General features: G+C 38.3%; 1 protein-coding gene across 3 annotated transcripts in view; it reads right to left on the bottom strand.

The window, feature by feature from the left end:
* Window positions 1-1,953: 1,953 nt before the first annotated feature.
* The window catches only part of elfn1a (extracellular leucine-rich repeat and fibronectin type III domain containing 1a), a 153,479-nt gene continuing 128,916 nt past the window's right edge, over window positions 1,954-26,516 (bottom strand). For 2 of the 3 annotated variants that reach the window (XM_051106062.1, XM_051106061.1), the window contains exon 3: window positions 1,954-6,580. In XM_051106062.1, the coding sequence (XP_050962019.1) occupies window positions 3,778-6,171 (2,394 nt within the window). In that variant the 5' untranslated portion in view covers window positions 6,172-6,580 and the 3' untranslated portion in view covers window positions 1,954-3,777. Of the gene's footprint in view, window positions 6,581-6,694; window positions 6,794-26,516 lie in introns of all 3 variants that reach the window. The other variant, XM_051106064.1, reaches the window with a different exon arrangement.

Here is a 26,516-nt window from a genome sequence, read left to right as displayed (position 1 = left end):
CTGTGTACTACTACAAATACACATTCTTACTATTAACTAGTTGCATATTAGCATGCCTACTACTAATATATTAGCTGTTTCTTAAAGCACGTATTATATATATATATATATATATATATATATATATATATATATACCTGTATAATCCTACCCTATACCCTATACTTAAAGGAGAAGTCCACTTCCAGAACAATTTACAGATAATGTACTCACCCTCTTGTCCTCCAAGATGTTTATGTCTTTCTTTCTTCAGTCATAAAGAAAATATGTTTTCTGAGAAAACATTTCAGGATTTTTCCCCATATAATGGACTGATATGATGCCCCGAGTTTGAACTTCCAAAATGCAGGGTATGTCCATGTAGGGTATGTCAACAAACTCTGATCGTATTTTCTCCCTGAACCTCACAAATCATTTCAAAATCATCCTACATTGCTGCAGAAGTAACGACCCAGTCTTTGCAAAGTGAACATGCAACGGTCAAACACCCTTAACAAAAAAAGGTAAAATAGCAATAGGACGATTTTGAAGTTTTACTACAAATATCATGATTAAAGTATGGTTAGTGTAGCAAAACCATGGTTAATTTGTGGTTACTATTGTTTAACAATAGTGACCATGTTTGTTTGTTTGTTGTAAAACCATGGTTAATTTTCGTAAGAGATGAATTGTTAATGAAACATGGAAACTGCTCCAGAATAGAATGAATATCTTACCTTCATGCTCCCAGGCAACACACGAAGTGTGATTTTTTGGTACTTTACTTTTATTTCACAGGTTGCATGCTTTTGTGCTTTAATGGAGTACAACGCGACCGCGGCATTTTGCACTACAAACACAGTCTGACAGGACAGGATACTTTGTTTTTTTTCTGAGGTGAGAGCCTTTTTATTTTTTATTAGCGATAGAATAATGACACTGACATTCTACCTGACAACATCTCATCTGACCGCAGATACTGACAGCGCGTCTGACAGAAATGTCAACAGCTTTAACGCATTTCTTTTAAAATAAAAGTCTCAAATATATTTTTGTCGTTGTTGTTTCTTTGTCTGTACAGGTCGCCATAAACCCAAATTGGGAAACACTGCTTTAGGCTATGAAAGGCTTGTAATGTCTTTTTAATGTTTTCTTGCCACCAGCATGGATTGCATGGTTAATATACTACTGAATACGTTGTTCTGCTAATTCATGCTATCTAAAGCATGGAAACAAAATATGTGAAAGCTGCTAAATCATATAGAGGATGAAAAGGGCTTAATATTCTGAGAAACTAAAGTTAATAGGTGGTAAAGATACATACGAGCAGTATTAAATAAGATACTAATTCACCTACCTGACCAGAAAGAACAGATCTTCTGGATTTGTTTTAACTTTTGGCAGTCTATTGTGCTCCAAATGTTTTTCCCGGTCCAACAGATTAGTACAGCCCAAAACATGACAATAATTGACCATTTTCAGCAGCCATAATCAGCAAAATATGAGAGTTTCCTCTGGCTCAGTGGCATTGTTTACATTCAGTGCTGCCAATAATGCTGACTGATGACGCATTGTGAAACACACTATGGGTGACCATACATCCTTTTTTTCTGATGCGTACACATATTTGCATTGCTTTGAACATTCTCTGTAGATCCCATCTTTTCACATGCCATAATTTATTTCAGTTATCTATGCCAAACTGCTTTTCATCATGAAAGCCATAGGCATTTCAGCAAGTATGAAAACAGACATTTTAGCTATGGCACATCTGCATGGGAAAAGAGAACGATTAGTCTCCCTATAATAAAATGTGTGTTTTTTTTTTTTTTTTTGAGTGTGAATTATGATTATTTTAATTACTGTACTTGTAAATATTTATTATTTTTTAGTGAATATTTGAAAAAGCATTTAAGTGGTGAAAAACGATAAAAGCAGAGGACTCCAAAAAAAGTTATCATAAGGATCGTGACAGTATGGGTGCACCCTTTCCTTTATTTCACAGTACTTTGTCTGAAAGCAGGTAACATAGTTTTAAGAAATACAAAATAACACTCATTGTGCTCTTGTTTGTATCTGATGCTCTCCGTTCACAGATTTCCCAACATTTCTAAGTTGAATGAGATACAGGAGTGCTACACTATGCAATATAAAAACATGTAGGTTACTTGCTAGATTACTTATAAACCTGACAGCTGTTGAAATCTACTGAAATGTATTGTCTTTTTTTAAAAAATGACAACAGATGAAGACTTTTCAAAAACATCAACACTTAAAGAAAAACGAAAAATACAGTTATACAGATATTTCCAGAAGTTTAAGGCGGTTGAAATAAAAAAAAGAAACGGACAACCCAGTTACTTTCTGCATTTCTCTAAATAGCTGATGTACAAATCCAGTGGTAACAGTTCAGCTGGGTAATTTAGTCTTTCGTACTCATGTCTCACCTTTCAGATCAGCAGTGATCATCACAGGGTCCGTGCAGTGGCATTCAACATTTACAAAAGCTTTTTTACCCGCCAAACAGTAGAAAAGCCTAAAACAATACCCTTAGGTTTATAAACATATTTTCTGATTGATTAAATATTGTTGACGGATATGCCAAATGCATAAAACTGAAAAGAAGTATGAATATCAAAACTCAGCATACAGCATGAAAAATGGGGATAATGTGGTTGTAAAAAACAACAACAAAAATTGCAAAGAAACTGCAGCTGAAAAGGCTGCTTCATGTATGTAATACATTCATCCATAGGGCTGTTGGCTCGAGATTGGTGGAAACATCTGCAGAGAAATGTGTGATGAGCTGCCACCCAAGCACTTTGGTTCACGATCACATAACCCCTCACTACTATTAGGCATCGTAAGGTCAAAGCAGAAGTGTATGTTTTGTGGAGAGCTTTACTGGTAAACAAATCAGACGTAACTACTAAACGTGTATCAAAATGCTATACTTTTTTCATTTTTCATGTTTCATCTTTTTCAACTTTGACAATGCAATCATGTATGCAGATGTTTCATCTACACCATCCCAACCAAACCGATTCACTTTGTGGTTATGATACGTAAATGTAACATCATATCAGCCTTTGTGTACTATTGTGCGGTCTGATCAGTGGCATGGATTAAAAAAAAAAAAAAAAAAAAAAAAAGAAAATTGGCAAAGCAGGGTAGCGTAAACTGTGGCCTAAAGGAAAATATGCCATTTCATTGACCAGTGCAATGTTTATCCATCAGGACGGTAAACATTCATTTAAGGACAGATAATATCACAGGAGCTAACTCCGAAATCCATGGTCTAAACCTGAATCATACACATTATAGATTTTTTTCTCCATTTTTTAACAGCAAACATTGCAAATATAGAAACAGTATCTGTACATAGTTCATTTGTATTTAGAACAAACTCAAATGTTGGGAGAAAAATGGTCCATAAATTACAGTGGTCCTGCAGAAGAAATACTAAGATTTCAGAAGATGTCTGTCACTGTTGGATTCTTTTTAGTCTCACAGTACACAACAGCAAATCCACTGTCACAGGACTTGGCCATGCGGTAATCAAATACTAAAAATCCATTTCAACATATATATATTTTATATTTGCAATATATTCTCCTCTTGCTGCTTTAAGTAACATCTTTTAATTTTGGTACACAAACCTTTTTCCCTAAGTTGAAATTCACTGAAGTGTAATATTTATCCATTAGAATGTGATTTCACTAGATTAAGGATTCATTCTGGTCCTGTTCACTGTGGTCCATCGAAAATGAAAAAGACACAGACAAACACTTGAGTAGATTAAGATTTATGTTGGGCTGACACTCCCTTCCAGTAATCTAGAATGTCATGCAGGTCTTCATCTTTAGCAAACTGCACTTTTTTCCGCAGAGCGTGGCCCGCAGCCATGTACTCCTCATCTTTGTGTCGCTTGCGATGGAGTTTAAAGCGCTCCCAGATGCTGTGCGACGGTTTGCAGTAGTACTCGGGACTAGACGAGTAACTGAGATTGTGGTACTGGGGAGAGAGCTGCGAGTACGCCAAGTCTCTGGCACGAGGCCGCGTCAGGGGCTCCAAAATGGAGGTTTTTCGACTATCCGGTTCTTCCAACTCTTCAATCTGGTGGGCGTCGGGGTACGAGTGCCGATGCTCACTATACTGACGGATCTTCTCCGCCTCCGCCCTTAGTATCGCTGCTGCGGGCGTGATGGTCAGGATAGTCTCCCCCGTGGGTGAAGTCTTCTCTATGTACTTCGACTCTGACTTGTAAGACGCCTCTGAACGGTAAGGCCTTGGACTCCGCATTGGACCACCAGTGGCTGTACTCGGACGCTTCGGAGAGGCATCTGAAGCGTGATGTCTTTGTAAAGAGTGGTGGTAGCTGTCTTTGTAGACAGGTGACAGGAAGCCAGACTTGCTCTGAGGCTGCTCTGAGATCAGTACCAGCTGAGGTTCAGCCGTCGACACGGCACCAGACTTCACCCCTTGGAAGGAGGTGGACTCTGATTTGAGAGCATCTATGCAATTGTTAATAATCTGGTTGACCTTGTCCACCTCCTTCGCGATTGTTGAGATCTCGGCGACTGAGCCTTGGCTGTTGCCCGGCATGGACATTTCACATTCCCTCCGATCTGGATGCTCCCCTGTTCTCACTTCCATGTAATTCCCTTTGGCCATTTTCGGAGTGTCGCTTATGTCTTGCAGTTTGTATTGCTCCATTTCACTGCCGGAAGGTAGATAGGGCATGCGGGTCATGCTCTCCCCAGCCATCATTTGCTTCTGAGACATCCTGGATATCGTCCCGCCCTCTAGCTCACCGCCGTATTTAAGCTCAATTATGTTCTTCTTTAAGCTGCCTGCCTTTTTGTGCTTTTCATCTTGTTGTCTCTTTTTTCGCAAGCAGTAATACACAATCCCTAAAACAATTACCATACTGAAAAGACATCCCAAGATGGTCATTATGTAGTGAGTGGCTGTTGGATTACTAGCTACTCGCTCTTTTTCATTCCAAGGCCCGGTGGATAGTGTCAGACAAGTATGATTGAAACGCAACGAGTTTCTTATGGAAGCCACACAGTAGGTGTAATCGGTGTGGGGTTTCAGGCTTTTCAGTTCAATGTCCTCATTCTGCCGCTTCAGATTCTGAATGTCCGTGAAGAAGCTGTTGTTGTAGAGGACAAGGATGTACATCTTCTTGTAGGGGTAAGGGATCTGAACAGTGATTACTGCGCTCGTGTGAGACACTTGCTTGAGTTTCATGACTGGTTTCACGTCTAAGACTATGTACGTGGGACTGATGCTAATTTCCTCCGGCTCAGTCCCTGAGGGACAGTCTTCCAGCCCACAAGGTGTCGAGTCCGGAGGGTAAGTGGTGGTCTCGGTAGGCACAGGGATGTACGGAGTCACGTAGTCCTCCGTGCACACAGTGGACAGCATATGTAGAGCGTTCCGGTACGTGGGATTGTTCGGATTCTGGCTTAGGAGACTGTAGCCCGAGACTCCTGCTGGAGAATCGCACACCATCCGTTCACTTGTCCTGTTGGGAAAAACCGAGAGCCACTTGACGAACCCCAAGAGCTCACAGGAGCAGTTGAAAGGGTTGGTGTAGAGTTCACAGGTGGTCAGTTTAGTCAGGCTGGTGAAGGTGGACCCATCCAGCACCTGGATGCGGTTCATGGAAAGGTCAATGTTTTCTATGTTTGGGCACTCCCAGAAGGCATTGGGTGTCACAGTCTCAATCAGGTTGGCCTGGAGGTAGAGGTACTGCAGCTTTCCCAAACCCCTGAGAATCCCTTCGGTTAAGTTACGCAACTTATTGAAACCCAACTGGAGAACCTGCAAGTTGAACTGGGCTGAAAAGGCCCCATCTTCAATGTAATTAATCTCATTCTTGGTCAGATTCAGGTATGTGAGGTTGGTAAAGCGGCTGAGGGCAGAGTAGTGGATACTCTTGATCTTGTTCTCGTTCAGTCGAAGGTCCACTATGGTGCTGTTGATATGCTGAGGGATGGCCTCATAGGGTGGCTGGTTTTGGCTGCAAATGGCCAGCCATACAAAGCCCTTTTCACCCTCTATGAGCCAGCAATCCCCCCTCACTCCACTTATGTGAGTCAGATAGAGTATGGCCACAGACCAGAAGAAGGCACTCTTCACCATGCCTCCATTACTAGCTCCTGATGCCCTCCTGGAAGCCATGAGTGACGCCAGTTGGTAGCAGCTTGGGGTACCACTTGAGTTTTAACTAGGCTGGATGGAGCCTCACAGTATTTGAGCAGGGTAATAAACCCTTTCCCTTTAGCCAAGGGACAAAAATGTCCAGTCTCTGGTCCAGAGAATTATTTCACATGAGTTGGGGGTTTCTGTACTGATATGTCAGCCCCTTATTAAACCCATAGCTTGACCATAGCTTACGCATTTACAGGTTAAGTCTCCAATGGAGAAGTCTTCACACTAGCGGAGTGTTAGAGCTGGGTCTTAGTGTTTCACCAATTCAAAATGGCCTGTGCTTATTTCCCCAGGGTAGAGCATTGTTGATGGCTTTCATCCTCTTGTCTTTTCTTCTTCTCCACCATTTTAGTCTCATTTATAGGCCCAGAGGTGCACCCTGGACAAGAAAAGAGAAAAAGGAAGCATTGAGTGACGCTCAAAAAGTCTTTAAATTAGAAAAGCAATATTCAAAATACAGTTCAACATGCGACAGCAATGACATGTTTCATACCATACAAGAGGTCTGCTATGTACGTGTGCTAGCTCAAAGGAACAATTCATATAGTTTCATTGTATTTATTTCCCTGACGTCTTACTCATGTCTGTGGACCTGTGGATGGTAAAAGAATAACTTGGTTAGCTGACCATCAATTTATTTTGCACACAATTTTCCTTCCCTTCAGTTCCTCTGACATATTGCTATTATCGGAAACCATTGGCCAATTTCTGCCTGACAGATAGAAGAAAGCAAAAGTGTCCCTGTTCTCCCTCCATTAACTCTGAGACCATCAAAATGAGCAGAACCAATACTTGGGGGACGAAACAGATCAATTACACTTTCGTCCTTTAAAAGTGAAAACAACCAGTGGCTCTTGAGACCGGATTATCAAATTAAAATGCATCCATATGGCATAGTTTGAAAGAATTGCATCTAATCTTATATACTCCGCCACTCAATCAATTACTAAACACAAAACAATTTCATCATAAAACTAAACTATGGGTGAGAGTAACTCTATACCACATAAGCTGTTTTGCCACCAAAGGTTTATGCAAGCTTTTTCTTGACACCCATTTATTTTTAAATGAAATATTCAGCTATGAAGCAGAAGGAAATCACATGGGAAGAGTATTTACTTGAAAGACACTGCCCTCACAGGGAGAAAGTACATTCCCTGGGGTGGCAGAGACAAGAGGGAGTTTCAGTTCACAGTCATCCCTGGCAGGCTTTGAAACCACATCGAGACAGCTCTAAGCAATGTTGGCTGTATTGCAAATCATTTTGTGAGTTAAGAGAGGATGGGAACTGGTTTGAAAGCAAATGTCTTTCTTTCCACTGCACTCCTTCGTCTAACCATGGACATAAAAGCAATTGCTGTTTGTGTTTTGTGTGTGTGTTTGTATTTTGCAATAACTTGAGTGCTATGAATTATCCTTATTATGCTTTACTACTACAGTAAAGGAACAATACGTTGTCCAGTAACTAAAAAACGCTTTGTCCTCCATTGGTATCATCACAATGTCAAGTAATGCACATGTTACCTACATTATCCATCTAATATGAATAAAACTATATGCTATATTACATCCATAGACTGTGTTAGAAAAGAACAACAATGGGAGCACAAAATGAAAGTCATTCATTATTGCACTGTCTCCTTGAAGCTGCTGAAAGCTCCTAAAAGCCTTTTCACTAGATGGAGGAATTATGAGTAAAGACTTGCACAATATTGAATTCTTTACAGTGATTTCCACTGCACTAAAAACTCATTTCTAATCGCCCTGTCTGATTGACCCACTGTAAGCCGTAACGTCAGCTGCTACTTGCCCTGTGAAAGCCACGATGACTGGCAGAGAGGAAGCACCCTGATTTTACTTAAATTATGCAAGGAGGGCTTTCGCTGAAGAGGAAAAAAGCATTCCTCAAGTGCATAGATGGTTCACAAAGCTCTCTATGGAAGGCATTGGATCAAAGATGGGATTTTACCAGGCTTTGCCTGGGTTTCTCCAAAATGATGTGTAAAATCACAGTATGGTGTAAACCACAAATAACATGTCATGCATCTTATTAAATCTGTTTTAATCACTGTCTCTCAAATGTGTTCTAAGCATTAAGAGGAATCCAAAAATCTGAGTAAACAATGAAAATCTGGGATTTAAAATCCCCTTTAAACCTGTAAATAAATAGTTTTAGGAGAAAAAAGTTAATGTGAAAGAAAAATGCCACAATGAAAAAGAAACATTTCTATTACTAACATGACAACTCTCAGATTTTAGCATGTAATATCACATTTTTAATATATTTGGTCATAAACGAAAAAATCTGCTACACTGCTACTGTTGGTTATTGCTGTTGTTATAGATTATTCCCGCTGCTGCAAAGGAAGTATAGGAACTGCCAATACACACGCCGATACACTGCTGTGAGTATTTAAGACATTCTGCTGCTGCACAAACAGTATATATTAACCCGTAGCAGATCTATACAGGTGGAGTTGGGGAGGTGGAGGGTTTCAAAGGAACTCTGAAATTGCACTGTGAAATGCTCTAGTGAATGCTAACCAGCCATTTAAATGTAAAGCTCATTGGCTTCATATGCAACATGAACCAATCAGCTTGTGCCAAGTAGTTTAACACTGTGATTAACATCAGTTTGCATTAACCAACCCATCAGCCTGTGCCATCTAGTGTTCCATGACAGAACATTTTTATGTCATCAAATAATAAATAATGTAATAACAAAATAATGAGATGCCTTTTTTTTTTTTTTTTTTTTTTTTTTTTTTTTTTTCACTGAAATTGTGCTTTTTTTTTCTCAATTGTAGAAAGCAAAATAAAAGCATTCATGGGCTCAGATTTTTATAGCACTCTGAATCAATGACAAACAACATAAATCATTTTTACCCACATGTTGTTGTTCACAGGAGTTGATAATATCATCACAGTGGCTAGTGTGCAACATGCAAGAGCTGGACAAAGAAACAGGCGATGTGGTTATTTATAGAAATACTGTACGTGTGTACACATGACAAGTACACCCACGTTTCTCCCTTGAGTCTTCAAGCATGCAAGATTCTCTCTATCTGTCACTGAAAAATGAACTATGAAACTATAAAGTGATTTGTCTTCATAGATATTACCAATTCCTCAAACTAAGGAAGAGAATTTTTATAATCTGCATGTACAAACAAAATTCAAACTTTCATTTACTTGTACACAAACTTGTAAAAACAAAAATGTATACCATTGCAGCCATTTAAATGTAGGTCAAATGAAAAATGTATTGCTTTGGACTAATTTTCAAAGATATGCAAATACAACAAATAATATTTTGACTTTCAAAGCCACTGTTTGTTTAATCAACAGTTTACTCATCTGCCACAAAAATGCAACGTCTTACACTTTTCTCAGCAATTATTGATACAGGCGGTTAATTAATCAGCAAGTATATGATGCAAGTAATTTTATTTAATATCATTTTCTTTTGTTTTATTTTATTGGTCGTCAGCCCTAATCTTAATTTATGCCTGTGAACCAAAGCCGACATAATCATATCCCTTTTCTCTTAACTGCCATTTCTCTGCCACTAAACTGCCACACTGCAATCAAATTATGCTCCTCATGTGGTTAAAATTAAAAATTCTAGAATACGCCACTGAAGAAATTTTCCCCATTACAAAGAGATCTGTGGATATATTTTCCTGGTGTTAGCATTCTTAGGAGTGTGTAAGGCAACCAGGCCACTGTAAAATAGTATATTAACAGTCAGTAGGGTGATGTAATTGGAAATTTAAAAAAAAAAAAAAAAAAACCCATAAGCTTTTCCCCTAGACAGCTCTTATTATTTGCTGAAGCTCAGCACTTCTACTCCGAGGTGCAAAAGAAAAGTTTGTTCGTGAGTACCATGCACCTGCCTCGCCTGCTCAGAGCCCATATTTTTCACTGGCGACTGTTAGGACAGTGACAGGATATGCAGGTGACGGGCTGATAGACAGCTTCATCATGCCACACTGCTTTCTGGATGGTTTAATCCTCAGCCAGTGCCGCTACCTGCTTTCAGCTGGCCTGTGCAAACAGATATCCAGCTGTCCAGAATGGCAGCTGCTGACACGAGAGCCATCGGTGTCATGGACAGGTGCAGAGCAGGAACCTCGGCAGGTGGATATATTCTATGGCGGATGGAGATCAGAATGACAGCTCAAGGTAATGGAGCCTACAGCACCGATCAATCAGATCCATCAACGACACTTAAAGGTCAGAGGTCATCTTCATAGTCAGATGACATTTCTCTGTCTTTTTTCAGGTCTGTGAGCTGGTGTTTATGTTAATAAGATTGAAGTCAGACTTTGAGAAGATCAGCCATTGGACAAGACAGATGTGCACTGACTAATTTTTAGCATAGGATGTATGTTTCTGTATTTTTAAAAAGCAAAAAGATCAATGAATCACAACATTTCATACAAACCGAACAATTGTACAACACAGAAGAGACTAAAATGCTAACCGTTTTCCGCTTAGCACAGTTTTAAAATAAGACAATTCATGACAATAACTACATATTAGTAGTTAGTAGAACTTAGTTTAGTACTCACAATCCATGTGACAGCCACTTTCTGTGCGCATACTTCGGATATGTGCGCTCAGAAAACCCTATATCAGAAGTTTAAATTAATATGGCTTTAAAACGCATGATTTCAGGTTAATATATATGATAAAACCAAGTTGGTTTTTTGGCAGAGTATCTGACGTATGTGCTGTAAAGGCACAGCCCTGTTTTGAAAAAGTGGGCGGGGAGCAGCAGCTCATTTGCATTTAAAGAGACATGCACGAAAACAGTGTGTTTTTACTTTCACTCAAAATAGGCATTTTTTACAATGATATAATAAGTGATCTGTGGGGTATTTTAAGCTGAAAATTTAGACTTATATTACATCTTGTAAAAATGGGCATAATAGGTCACCTTTAAAATGATAATATATCTTACTGACTTTTGAATGGTAGTACAGTATAAATTCCTTTAATCTGATGTGGGTACACCAGATATTAGCAACACTGTCATATATATTTTCATATCATATTTTGTCACCTACGCAATTACAAAATTCAACAGCTAATCCTAAAGTTCAGATTTGAAAAAAAACCCATCAAATTATTGTTCAGTTGGAGCAAAACCTTCCTTCTGCCACTGTTTTGTTGGCTCTGTGTCGACTAGTTGTGGGCCACATGCCTTTGTTCTATACATGGTAATAGCTGGAGGAAAAATTCTGTCCGTGAACTCTCCCAGTGCAGCTGCATTACATTAGTTTTGTATAGTAAACTGTAACGGCCAAATTTATTTTTGGAATTACATAAAAGTGAAAATAAAGTGATCCCAGAGGGCACTGCATTCACAAAGCACATAAACAAACTTGCGGGCATCTGAGATGGTATGAGGTCATTTAGAGTCTTCACATACAAGTTTCAATTCATGCCAGCCACCCTGAAACTAATGAAGTGGTGCCCAGAAGCGTATAAAAACTATAAGCGAGTACGCCATGACTGTTTTTGTATTGTTAATGACAACACAAGCAACAAATGTGGCGATATCCACACTTTCATTTCTCACCCACGTCATCTCAGTTGTGCGGACACTTTCTACTCACACGTTCTCTGTCAATGTACAGCTTGTGTAAACAGAAATGTATGTTGAACAGTATGTTGAGCCATTTACACACTGTAAACAATGACCCACCGACTAGTAAAAAGCCACACAAGCCCTGAAGTGAAGTATTAATCTGAGAATTTAAGCGGTTTTAATATAATTTGTAGAGAGGTTCATAAATTTCTGAATTAAATGAGTCATAAAAGTCATAAAAATTCATTGCCTACAAACTCGTTTGAATAAATCCATTTTTGATCCATTTCAGAGAGCCAGTGAGAGTGAAATCTTGACATCAGGACAGACTCACAGAGTAGCCAGTGTTAACAGTTGTTTTGTCTGAATCTGAATGAGGCCTGAGGGAGGGATTATACAAGATTGTTATTCAGTGTCGGCTGGGTTTGCATTTGGAATTAACAGCGGTTTACCAACAATGCACAGTTCTATCCTAAACTCAAACATTATGCCAAGCATTTCCGCCTCCCTTCCCGCAAATTTGTGCCCTCTCATCGGCCTGTTCTGCATGTTCATCCACACATATTAATGACTCTCGCTCTGCATATGCCATTAGTGGCTGCTGGCAGGCAGGGCTACAGAAATTCACTTTGTTTTCAGGGGTGCCTGAGGAGGAGCACGGACAGCCATGTGTTGAGAGTGGCTTGGCATGAGCTATTGGATGGATGTGAAATTGGTTGGACTGAAAAACCTGTCTGGATGTGGCCAGAGCCTCTCACATCAGTAATGGTGCTATGCGGTGACATGACCATAGTTTGGGTTGGAACAGCATTTGATATGGATCCTGAGTCCCTCTGAACAGATGCTTTCCATACAAACATGAAGGATAAGGCAACTGTGGCACACGACTGGAATTCACTTACGGTCTTAAAGGGATAGTTCACCTAAAAATGAAAACTCACCCTTGCATGACCCTCATAAGCTGTTAATATTTTGTCACGGAGCACAAAGAACTTTTAAAAGAATCTTTACACAAATCAGAGCACTGCATTCTCACCAAGGACGAGGCAGGCAAGGGAGGCAGTGTCTCCTCAAAATACTGGATGAGAATTTTTTTTTTTTAATATGCCAATATTACAAAATATAACATTAAAAAGTGTATATACTATAGCACTTCTTTTTCTGAAGAAACATTGTCCAACAGTGACACCAGCAGGTAATGTAACAGTGGGAGTCTGTGTCTCTCACCTCCGGTGAGCCCAATGAGTTTTAACATACCCCCTAAAGCATGCTGTGAGTTTGGTGGGGGGGTAATTGAGAATGAATGGGGGAAAGTCACAGGAGAGGAGGCAATGCCTCCATCGCAATAAGTGTTGGGTAAGTTACTGTAAAAAAGTAATTAATTACTAGCTATTAATTACATTTTCAACAGTGTAATTAGATTACTGTCCAAATTACTCTCTCCAAAAAGTATTTAATTACTTATTAATTACTATTATCAACCTTGACAAGTTAATGACACAATGATAGGCATAAAACAGTTCTTTTAATTCTTAAAAAAAAACAAACAAACAAAAACACACACACTTTAGATTAGGGTCCAGTTTTTACTATTAACTATGACTTTTTTCTACAATGTACTCCAAATTACTGCTTATATTAATACTAAAGTAGTTGTTAAGTTTATGAATTGGGTAGGAATAAGGATTTAATAAGGTCTAGCAGAATAAGACATTAATATGTGCTTTGTAAGTAATAATAAACAGCCAATATCCCAGTAATATTCATGCTGGAATTGGACACTAAAGTGTTACCAATATTCTTATTAACTCACCAAAGTATTAAAAGTGAAAAGGGTACATAAAAAGCATGCATTTTAAGGTTAGACTTTAAATTTTGATGTTAAATCCACAACTGTATTGTATAAAAATATTCTACAGTCTATACACAGCATTAAATTCAATTACATAAGAAGTAATTGTTATTAAATTACAGAAAAAATAAGAGTAATCCCTTACCTTACTTTTTCAAGGGAAAAGTAATTTAATTACAGTAACTAATTACTCAATAAATAGTTACACCCAACAGTGATCGCAATATGACTGGTTATGACCGGCTGTATATTGTGCACTTCATGTATATTGTGCACGTTCCGTGTTTGCAATTCAAAATGAACAATATAATGGCACCTATGATAAGACTAATTAAAAAAAGTAAGTAACTCATACACTTAGATATAACCACTTTGTTACATAAAAAAGGCATAAAAACATGATCTATGGGAGTTATTAGTGAGTAATTAGCTTAGTAAAATTTAAAGTGAAAAAAAAAACAAACAAAAAAAAAACATCTGTGACCAATATTTTCACAAGTAAAATATATAGCTCAAATTGTAACTGTCTTGAGTTATTATTTCAGAATAAATGTAAAATGCTTAAAAACACTAACTTGATGAGATTCATATGTGGCTTTAACAAACAGAATATTGATTACATTGTTAATGTAAAAATATAACAATTTCCTCTTCTTCTTCTTTTTTTTTTTTTTTTTTTTTTTTGTTTTTTTGTTTTGTTGATAGTGTAAGCAATGTTTCTTTAACCAAGAAAATGTGACTGGAGCATGAATTTACATTTGATTAAAAAAAAAAAAAAAAAAGTTTAATGTCTTTGTCTCCTCATTTTAGAACACCACTGCACACCACTGATTCTGACATATGCCATAACTAAATGTGATTTGAATAAAGAATGAGATTAAAGAGCTGTGGCCTACAGAACTTTTGCTTGAATTTCTAATTTTCTTAATTATGCTAATTAATTACACTTTTAACCCAAAAGCTGGGTTAGTCCATATATAACCCAAAGTTGAGTTAAAACAACCCTGCATTTTTTAAGAGTGTAATGGCTATGTAGAAATTGGTAACAATTTAGATTAGGGAACACTATTCACTATTAACTAGTTAATACCCCATACCCCAACTAGTTGTTACCCCATACCTAAACATAACTACTATAACAACTACCCTACTATCAATTAGAAGCAAATTAGGAGTTTACTGAGGGAAAACTCTTAGTTAATAGTGAATATGTGTTTCCTAATCTAAGGTGTGACCAAAAATTATACAAGCACTATAAAAAATATAGAAATATAAACACATATCAAAGAATGACAAACTTTTGCTGTTTCTCACACTTGTCAAATATTCAACATCACTAGCTGTTTCAGTAATAAGCTATGCAATTCATCATTCTTTGAAGTAATATTGCTTATGAAACGCATCAATCCAAAGAAAACCCCATGGGCCGACTCTGGGAAAATCTGTTACTTAAAAAGTTTTTGACTACATAAGTGAATCAGAAATCCTGCAATTTCCAAACGTCAAAAGCACAATCACCAAAACCATCTCATGTGCATGTGTTGATCTCAGCACTGGGAATTTAGAGTGAGTGTCAAGAATGTTTGTGAAAATATCTGGATTTCGGCATCAGTGACTCATAAAATGTGGTCTGACCTTAATTCAACTTACAAAACACTATCTGCATTCACAAATAACACAAACAAGTCTTTAGCAATGTTTTCGTAATCTTTTTCATCTTGTGAAAGCCTTTGGAATGGAGGCATGGTTTACACTAACAAACCTTCTTTGAGAAGAACAGATATGTCAGCAACTAGTAACCATTTATGTAACTTTATTTTAAAGGCAGGGCACCTGAGCAACCCACACGTCTTATCTCAACTCCATAACTGACTCCAGTTAACTTTTGGAGAAGCTTCACTTACTTTTCCCAGCTTGTCTTTGTATGTTATTCATTTAGTCAAATTGTTTTTCTATAATTGTGAATTTGATAAAGATCACTCATTTTATGGAGTATCAGTGTGGCAATATTTTCAATGTATCAATGCAATAATCTAGACATTTTAAAGGGTTCATAAACACATTCTGGGTACCCTAAGTTCAAACTTTTTTTTTTTTTTTTTTTTTTTTTTTTTACCATTACCATTTTTAAAACTGTAATTTTGGATATCTACAAAAAATAGACCAGTGGAGGGTTCACTCAGGAATACTGTGATGATCTTAAAGCAATGAAGTTCCTCCGTGGCTTAGTCTCCAACTGAGCATGAAAAGAGAACAGCGAGGCAAATTATATAGAGGCACTTTCCTCTATCCTTTACAAAAACTTTACCTACCAAACTCAAATGTCCATGAAATGAATATGAGAAATCCATCAGGGCAAAATGTGAAGTGGGATGACTGATGGCTTTAATGGGCATAAAAAAAACGGACTCCAACCTGCGGCCCATTCTCCCAAGTCTGTGACCTTTAAAGCAACGAAATGGCAAAGGCCAAGAGCTTGTATAACCTTAGCCAGCATGATACGGAGGCTAGACACCCTTTAGGTAAAGTTCTGTGTAAACCAATAGAGACTGGGCTCATTAATATAACAGACAAAGACCGATTTTACCACAAAGTGTCAGCATACATTACAGATGAACTGCAATACTTGTTACAGCAAACATGGAGTATGTTCACAATCGAAAAAAGCATGATCTGCATAAGCCATCATTTATATTCACATTTTGTTGCTCGTGTTTTTGCTTGCGTTTGTCCCTGAGCTCCTTAAAAACATACTGAATCTCTTGCACATATTAATATAAATGATTCCATTAACAACATGGGGCATGTGTTGTTGAGGAAGACTATACTCCACACTTAACTGAGCTACATAAACAAATGGTAATAGTGTCTGCAGGGACCCTTCGCAGCTCCGCTTTATCCTCTGTCCATTCCTCATTAATAGCCTGAGTCTCCATGGTCCAGCGGAGGCCATGTGTGCTGTAGGCCAGAACAGTCAGGGTCTTCAAGCCAGACGGAGCCTCCTCTGGGAGCGCACAGCTGCTCCCTGGTCTGGGTGACATTTCGCTTTGGCGAGCATGCAGAGCAGTGATGGCTTTTTCTGTTGTTCTCTGTGCACAAATTAATGAGACGGCTATAGATAAACTCAAAGGTTTTCGACACACATTAAGCACTTGTGAAATGTTCATTGTTCTGGCCATTTAAAATGGTGCAGCAACATTTCAAATTCTTCCAAAACCAAACGATCTGATCTGATGCTACATCACGAGGTAGATTTACATTTACACTACTTTTCAAATGTTTCGGGTCGGTAAGATTTTTTTGGTCAAACTTTAAGGTCCAATTCTTGCTATTAACAAATTATTAACTATGACCTTTTCTTTAATAAACACCTAATTTGCTGCGTATTAAAAGTTAGTAAGGTAGTTGTTAAAGGTCCACTGAAGTGCCTTGAAACACACAGCGTTATTCTATGTGGTGACCTAAATTTAAACTGAAACAGGAAAACGGGACATACCGAGCAGCTCCGCCGCCAATAGCATTTCATTTATATCTGCTTGGGCCAGAGCTGTTGAGCTTGCTGCATTTGACAGCCACAGTCTAAATGATTACCCCCTATATTCAATATGAAACTCTTACTAAATCAAAATAGTGGTCATAATCATGCTGAGGCTGTGCAGTTTTGAAAGTGTTTAATAAATGCCGACTCGCGCATATGATTCGCTCTGTGTGATCGCGTCTCTGGACCGGAGCCAAAGTCCGAAGCAGAACGTGTGCCCTGCCGTGGTTCACGTGACACAACGCAAACCCAGACCTCATTTGCCCCAGTCGACTGCATATTTACAGTGTCTGAATCGTTCCCTATCGCCTCCATTGTGCACTACATGCCATTCACTGTACAGAAAAAAACTAACACTGTGAACAAGTGACCGATCTCAGGCGCAGCTTCAGCGTCTATTTATAGTGTAGGGGGCGGGACGTTTCGGATTCTAGAGCGCATTTGATTGGACAGAAAGTTTAATGAGAAGCTGAAGTGCAGGGTGATGTCATCAAAATCGTTGATTCATATTGGCGGAAGTGAGATAATGTAAGTTTTTTAAAGTGTATATCTTGTAAACGCGAATTTTGTCATTGTTTTGGAGCACACTAGCTTATAGATAACCTTAAGGCTAACATATTCATACTAAAAGACAAAAAACTTTAATTTTGATTTCTAAACTTTAAGTTTAGGTATCGGGTATGATTAAAAATTTTTAATATTGCTGTGAGAAATATGTTCTTTATATAAACAGCCAATATGTTAATAATAGGCATGCTAATAAGCAACTAGTTAATTGTGAGAACGGATCCCCAAGTGTTACCGATTTTTTGTTTTTGTAATGTTTAAGTCTCTTGTGTTCACAAAGGCTGCATTTATTTTATCAAAAATACAGTAAAACAGTAATACTGTGAAATTTTATTACAATCTAACATAACTTTATCAATGTTGAAAAAAAATTGCTTTTTGTATTATTGTGAAAACATCATGCATTTTCAGGGTTCTTTGAAGAGCAGAACAGCATTTATTTTGTAACAGAAATCTTTTGTTACATTATAAATGTATTTACTTTTGGTCAATTTAATGCATCATTGTTAAACAAAAGTAATAATTTATTTTAAAAAAGGCACTGATCTCAAATGTTTGAAATGTAGTGTATAGATTTTGAAGTTATTCTATTTTAACTTGTGATGTGAAGACTTTTAAATCAATATTTCTCATTTCATAGATGATTATCGGTAAACAAGAGCTCTAGAGTGACTGATGAAAACATTTATGCACTCAGAATTTTATTTTATCAATAAGCCTATTATAATTGTTAAGACTTTGGTCACATACACTGTAAAATCATTGTAAATAATAATGAAAAACAACTGCCCTGGAAAAAAACTAATGAAAAATATTTTAGTTCATATTAACTTGACTGCAGACTGAGCAGTTTGAGACATTGTTTAGAGGATACAAAGTAAACAATTTTCACTATTACTTATTAGCATGCCAATTATTAACATATTGGCTGTTCATTAGTACTTATAAAGCATTCTGCATGACCATATTTCATATCCCTAATTTTACCCAATACCTAAACTAACAACTACCTTACTAACTTTTATTAAGCAGCAGATTATGAGTTTATTGAGGCAAAAGCCATAGTTAATGGATTGTTAATAGCGAGAACTGGAGCTTAAAATAAAGTGTGACCCTTTTAATGTGTTTTAGTGTTTAATTTTAATGTGACCTTCAGAATTCATTATGCAGTTTCCCAAACTAAATAGGCAATAATTGTTAAAATAATTGTTATGATGGCACATTTTAATTGTGTGTCTTCTGTCAGACTTTATTTTAAGGTCCAATTCTCACTATTAACAAACCATTAACTACGTCTTTTGCCTCCAAAAACTCCTAATTTGCTGTTTATTAATAGTTAGTAAGGTAGCTGTTAAGTTCAGGTATTGGATATGATTAGGAATGTTGAATATTTGTCATGCAAAATATGTTCTATAAAAGTACTAATAAACAGCCAACAGGTTAATAATACGCATGCTAATACACATGCAATTTTTAATTTTTAGTGTCAAATCTCAGGTCCTAGTATCTACATTATTTTAAGCTCTACTGTACATCCACAACATGTCTTATTTTTTTATAGAAATCGTAGGGGGGCTAAAATTTAGCAAAACATAACTGAGAACTCATTTGGGTCTCCTCAGCTGTGAAAAAGCAAACGCTGAGCAATGATATTATCCTCTGGACTGTTTGCCAGCACATGCTCTGGCTCTAAAATACAAACAATTGCCAGTGAAAATATCTATAAATCTTCTGGATCTGCATCATAAACTGAATTCTACACATATAATAACTATTCAAAGCAGTGCCACTGGAGAATCCCATGTGAGTAGTGATGGCTGCTGGTGGAAATCCTGTTAGAGTGAACGGAGCAGCTATTCTACAGCGCTCTTCTATAGAGCCTTGAGGGTTCAACACTCTGTGATGAGAACATCACTCTTAGCAAAGTGCAGTTGGTTGGACCTTCACGCCTCATAGAGGACGCAGATACACTGACTACTGGAACTATCTCACCACCCAAGACTCGTCAGCAGAACTGTCAGACTAAACCACAGCGGTGGGAAACGTTCACAATTTAAAAGAGGTCATGAAATGTTGAAATGTCCTTGATATTTACCCATATAAGAGGTTACGCTACAATACAACAAACTGCAAGTTTCATAAGTGCATAAGCTAACTCTCCAGTTTAAAGTTTGAGTTCTGAGTGCCCCGTTTGCAATGTCATACAGTATGTGACCCTGGACCACAAACCAGTCATAAGGGTTAATTTATTGAAATGAAGTGTTGTTGGGATAGGACAATATTTGGCCGAGATACAACTATTTGAAAATCTAGAATCTGAGAACGGCTTTAAAGTTGTCCAAATGAAGTTCTTAGCAATGCATTTTACTAATCAAAAATTATGTTTTAATATACTTATGGTAGGAAATGTACAAAATATCTTCATGGAATATGATACTTAATATCCTAATGATTTTTGTCATAAAAGACCATTTTTGTGGTCCAGGGTCACATATGCCAAAAAGTTTGCCAATCAAATTGGTGGGCATTTAATTGTGTTTATGAAAGTGGTAAAGCGCTTTGAATAAAGTGTTTGTGACAGAAAATCAAAATGAGGATGGAAAATGATTATTTTACAAATATGTGACCCTGGACCACAAAACCAGTCATAAGTCACATGGGCATATTTGTAGCAATAGCCAACAATACATTGTATGGGTAAAAATTTTCGATTTTTCTTTTATGCCAAAAATCATTAGGATATTAAGTAAAGATCATGTTCCATTTATATATTTAATAAATTTACTGCCGTAAATATATCAAAACTTAATTTTTGATTAGTAAAATGCATTTAGAACTTAATTTGGACAACTTCAAAGGTAATTTCCTCAAATTTTTTTTTTTTTTTTTTTTGTTTTGCACCCTCAGATTCCAGATCAGCCAAATATTGTCATATTGTCCTGTCCTAACAAACCATACATCAATGGAAAGCTTATTTATTCAGCTTCCATATGATGTATAAATCTTAATTTAAAAAAAAAAAATACCCTTATGACTGGTTTGTGGTCCATGGTCATATATTGTAAAAAAAAAAAAAAAAAAAAAAAAATCTAAAGATGTAATTTCATGCATTTCATGTGACTTTTAAGAGCTTGCTCAACTTATAGGTATTTCATAGTTAAAAACGTACGCAGTATGCCATTTTCCATTACTTTCTAAGTTTAAATCCAAATTACACTTCTATATTCTGTTTGCTAGCTTAAATTTATTAATTCTTAATTGATTTTTTAATTCCGCACAACCTGAACCACAGATCCTCCCCGTCGTTGCCCCCTCTGCCTCTTTCATCTTTGTCTCCGCCCCTCCAATTACCCAAGTCCCCCTTTTTCTCCTTGTCATTTCCCTCATTTTTTCAGCCCCACCCTGGTTTCCTTTCGTCTTCCTTCAGTGGCATTCTGAAGGTGTTTGAACCCCTCTGAGGCCGTCCCGCTATGATGTTCTCTGGCTGCTTATTTGAAGTCATTTCGAATTCATACGTGTGTCACAGGAAAACATAAAAGAGTTGCACAGAAGGGGCTCAGAGGTGCTGAAACAATTCAGTTGTAATGAAGCCAGCTCTCGTGGGAGAGGAGGACATTCGGCACATCGAACCCTCAAATTACTTTCGAGTGAGAGAGAATTATGAGGAGGTAGGAGTCGTGCTTCATTTGTATCAGACGGTATTAGTGCTGTACGTTAATTACCGGAGAAGAACTGGCTGGAATTGAGTGTCAATGGTCCTGCCCTGGCCAGACCTCTCCGTGTGAAGGGAGCAGGACTTTCTCTTATGACTGTGGAGACACAATTTCAGGTCCGGCTTTCAGGTTCGCCCCAAATGGCTCAGTCAAGAGCACAGACTGCCTTGGGGCTCCGCACACTAATTATCTTTATCTAACGCTACCTTGCTGATAAGTGAGCGTCATTGTGCCGATTCAGGGTACTTTGGATTCATTTGTTTGTGGGACAAAGCCCATTATTTTCTCATGCCCACTGGCGTCACCAATATAAACTGAAGGTGAAACAGATGACCGGATGACTCTCTCCATATGCTACACTTAAATGCAACCTTGGGATTTCTGTCAATTTCAGTTTCTATTACAGGATCTGAATATTTAGATATGCTGTATTTAACAGGGACTTTCTGGCAGCACATTAGTGCTAAAGTGCCTCAAGGACAAATCACTAGATATTGTGTATTTGATGGGTTTTAAAATTAGCATGTTATTCTGAAAAGGTTTTTAAAAACACTATTATTATTTTAAATATGATTTATTTCAGTTACTGTCTCTATTATTTGATTTTACGTCAAATTAAGTCTATATTTTGCATATAAATCGGAAACATAAAGAAACAAAATATTCTTAGATCCATCAGATAAAGAAGCTGCTGCCATGATGTTAAAACATGGAAGACTAATTTGCCATGGGTTCCATCAAAATTTTCCTGTTTAATTAAATTTTATTTTATTTTATAAGGGCTTTTTAAATTTATGGTTAAATCAAGGTCTGTAGTAAATATTAACTGACGCTAACTGGATGTTTTGTGCTACAATGTAAATTACACACGCTCATACTGAAAACGTGAATACAACATTTGTAAGTAACTAGAGAGTTTAGGGTTTGAGTGTCTAAACTTGTTACACTGTACATTGTACAACAAAATAATTAACAAGTTGTGTTTATTTTTAAAATTGATTTACAGTCCTTTTTTTACTCACAAATTGAAAAACCTCATTATAAAAAACCCATAGGAAAATCTTAAATGGGACATCGGATGCCCATGTTTCACAAGTTGATATGATTCTTTAGGGTCTTTATGAAATGTCTGCAACATACTTTGGTTAAAATTCCGTTAATAAGTCATGTTAATAGGCACGACGAAGTGTCCCCCTAGCTGTTTTAAATTCACTGTAAATCACAGCTTCACGGGGCTTATTGCTTTTATAAAACGATTATTTCATATATGTAGTAATGTTTCACTAAATAAAACAGAGCAAATAAAGTGTAATGATATTAAAAAAAACATTATTCTTTTGCCAAACAATGTAGTTCCTCAGAAACAGTTGTGGTTACAACAAAGTGGTTGCCAAGAAACACACAAACATAAACAAAGGTGTGTGTTTGTAGAGTAATTTACAACAGCTTAGAACATGGTTCAACCAATCAGAATCACGGACTGGAACTATCGATTTTCTAACATTATTTTTACCTTGTCAAAAACAGCTCAGTCTACAGTGAGCCATTTCAGTGCATATCTCTTTAAATGATAATGAGCTACTGCTCACCCCGCCCCTCTCCTGATTTTTTTTTTTTTTTTTGTGGTATATTTGGTGGTGTTACCATCAAAAACAAAACTAATCCACTGCGTCCTCATTTGCTCCGATATTGGGAGAAACTGAAGACTCTTATGTTCACTTTTACAACTACAAAACACAACTACAGAACATTTTTTACGAGACGTTGTTGCTTCAGCTGCTCGAGCATGGAGAAGACAGTGGACAGCGTATAACTGGGTGAGGGCGGAAATATGCTAATACAGGACAGTCAGCTGAAGGTCCAGTCAGCGGTTGTGGGTGGGGCCTGAGCAATACAATGTCATACTGCTCTGAAAAAAAAATGGCTTGATAATTGAGACTGTTTATGTTTTTTGGGGATGGAATGGATTTTTATGTATATATATAATATATATATATAACCATATAACATTCAAATTTCCGTAGGCAGGATTTATTGTAATGATATTCTAATGGGCTGTCTTATGACATCATAACATATGGAAAACATGCTCCAAAGGAGCCGTTCGTTGTAGTTCTTGAAAAGAGATTTTTTTAAAACACAAAAAATCTCAGACTTTGAGATTTGTAACTTCGTAGATCTTTTTAATGCCCAAACACACACACCCCACACTGACTACAATTCAAAAAGTGAAAAGGCATAATAGGAGCGCTTTAAGGTTTGACCAGCTTTTATGTTTATGACATTAGTTGCTGTATAATGTTTAATTGTTTATTCAAGAATAAACACATAGTTTTAAAATGAAGAAAAAAAAAAAGAGCACGGTGCTGAAGTCTGGCCTGCAGACAACTGGCCTATGTAAACTAAAGAAAACCTCTAGGGTTTAATTTAGAGGAAAGGAGGAATATTTGAATATCAAATTAATGAAATGCACATTTTCCAGTTTACTGCTAGAACAGACAGACAGGCCAGAAAAGAGGAGAGGAAGAATGGGATCAAAAAATGACAGAGGCCATTTACCCCTTCATCCTCATGGGAGAACTAAGACTCATTAAAGGAGAAGTGTGTCATTTTGTTAGCATACCGTACTTTTTCCTAATTCACTTAGTATGTAAAGACAACTATAAGTAAATCACAGAGTGTAAAACCTGTGGCGCTATCAAAACACTGCTCTGTTTGTGCAACCACAACGATCAGCCCAGCAACAACATCTGCTCAACCAATAGGATGAGTTTTGGGCGAGACCATCATTTTGACTAACCAATAGCAGGCGGGGGAATGTTTGCTGCTTGAAAACATTCATTATTTTTGTAATGATATTTGGTGATGCTAATGGTGCAGAAATTATACACTTTGACTTCAAGCAACACAAGAAAGTACAACTATCATTTATGTTCAGGATTCATCCAATACAATCGCTCATAAACCAAAAATGCTTGAATGCAGCCAAGAGAATATAACCTTCAATGTCCCATATTTCCATCCCAGCAGGTAATTAAACTTAAGCATATGACAATAACCAGGTTGTAAAGCACCTGTTTCTCCATAGAAATGGTGTCAATCCATAACTGGACTAATTTGATTCAGCACATGTGCATGATGGACGGAGGAAGAAGACCTGCAGGTTTTAATGCAATTTTCCAGACCATCAACTTGTTCGCTCAGTGCTGTGGCCTTTGCACGGAGCAGCTGCAGGCAGGAGGATGGGAGCTGACTCCTTTCCCACTGCTGACTCAGGATATGGAAGCCTACAGCACATCATCAGCCAGCTCCGGTCCAAAAAACGGAGATGGAAAGAAGATGAGACACAGTTTGATGGGTTAATGTGGCCCTCTGCACCATCCGGTTGCTCTTTCATTTTTGTCATCCAACGAACAAGAGCTGGGCCATTGAAAAACACATGATAAACGATGGCACAGAAAATGGTCACGATTTGCTTAAAGGGGCAGTTCCCCTAAAACTGAAAACTGTTATCATTTATTCACCCTCACGTCGTTCCAAACCCATAGGACTTTCTTCTATGAGGGAAAAATATTTTATTTTATTTTATTTTACATTTATAATTCCACAAGGATTCATTAAATTGATCAAAAGTGGCAGTAACGACATTTATAATATTACAAAAGATTTTTATTTTAAATAAATACCACAACCATCATCAATATTAATATTAATAAGAAATGTTTCTTGAGCAGCAAATCATATTAGAATGATTTCTGAAGGAACATGTTGACACTGAAGACTGGAATAATGAAGCTGAAAATTCAGTTCCCCTTCAGTCGTTTCACTACGACGTTACATATGGGAACTCGCTTGAGAGTCCAATCATCTCCAAGCCTTATTCAAAAGGCCAATGAACGTTCATGAACATTGGCGAGTGGTATTTGCATGCCGAGCCACTCCCCCGTATATACGGGTATATAAGAAGGCGGCGTGCAACCACTCATTCAGACTTTTGCTTTTGGAGCCTCGTCTTCTGAGCTATTTAAAAAAGAAAAAAAAAGAAAAAGAGCTCCTGAGTTCACACTCTCTCTGCTGGCGTGCTGCCGAGCTACTAAAAGAGCTTCATCTAAAAGAGCGTTCGGCAGCCGCCAGCCTAATCCTGCGGGCTGCCGTTTTCACGGCATCAACGCCTCCCGCACTCCAGCGAGCGCCCTGTCTGAGTGCACGGTTGTGCCGCGGTTTCTCCCTGGGCGGACCGGGATTTCAAAAGAGTGAATTTCTCGCGGTTGTCGAGGACATCTTCCCGGTATGTCTCTCCGGCCGTGCGCTTCCGGGTGCGGTAGTTTCCTCGCCTCTTTGGACGGACATGATCGCTGTCTCACGTGCCTGGGCCGAGAGCACGCTGAGGCAGCGTTCACGGATGGTACGTGCGTTCATTGCGAATGTATGTCCATGGCTGCGTTAAAGTCCCGCCGCTCATTCATGAGTAGGCACCCCTTGTTGTCTTCCCGCGGTAAATCGTTGAGCCGTCAAGGTTTTTCGGCTGCCGCGGCGAGGCACTTGGGGGACATTCAGGTGACTATGCAGAATGTTCCGTCGGCCCCCAAAGCCCCGCGGACTTCTGCGTCACCGCGCAGTCCCGTTGAGCTGCCAAAGCAGTATACCTCCCCGTACAGCGGGCTGGGTATCTCCTTTTGCGCTCCCCAGGAGATCGAGATGTCTGCTGCAGCATCAGAGGGAGAGTCTGACGATGAGGCTGACGATGAGGCTGACGACTCGGCGGGCCGGTACCCCTCTGCGGTTGCCGCCCCGTCTGAGACAGATGCTGAACTGTCGGTTATGCTCCTCCGAGCCGCCAAGGAGATCGGTCTGGACGTGCCCAAAACACCTCCGGCCGATCCCTCTAGGCTGGATGATTGGTTTCTGGGGGGCTCCCGCGGCACCGCCGCGCTCTCCCCAGTGCCTTTCTTCCCGGAGGTGCATGAGGAGCTGGTGAGGACTTGGCGAGCCCCGCACTCTTCTCGTCCACGTCCCAGCTCCTCTCCCCTCGCCTCTCTCGACGGCGGT

This window comes from Labeo rohita, chromosome 3 (assembly GCF_022985175.1).
Source record: "Labeo rohita strain BAU-BD-2019 chromosome 3, IGBB_LRoh.1.0, whole genome shotgun sequence".
Classification (NCBI taxonomy): domain Eukaryota; kingdom Metazoa; phylum Chordata; class Actinopteri; order Cypriniformes; family Cyprinidae; genus Labeo; species Labeo rohita.
Note: the sequence above shows the minus strand (reverse complement) of the source record. Positions and strands in the feature narration are given on the sequence as shown.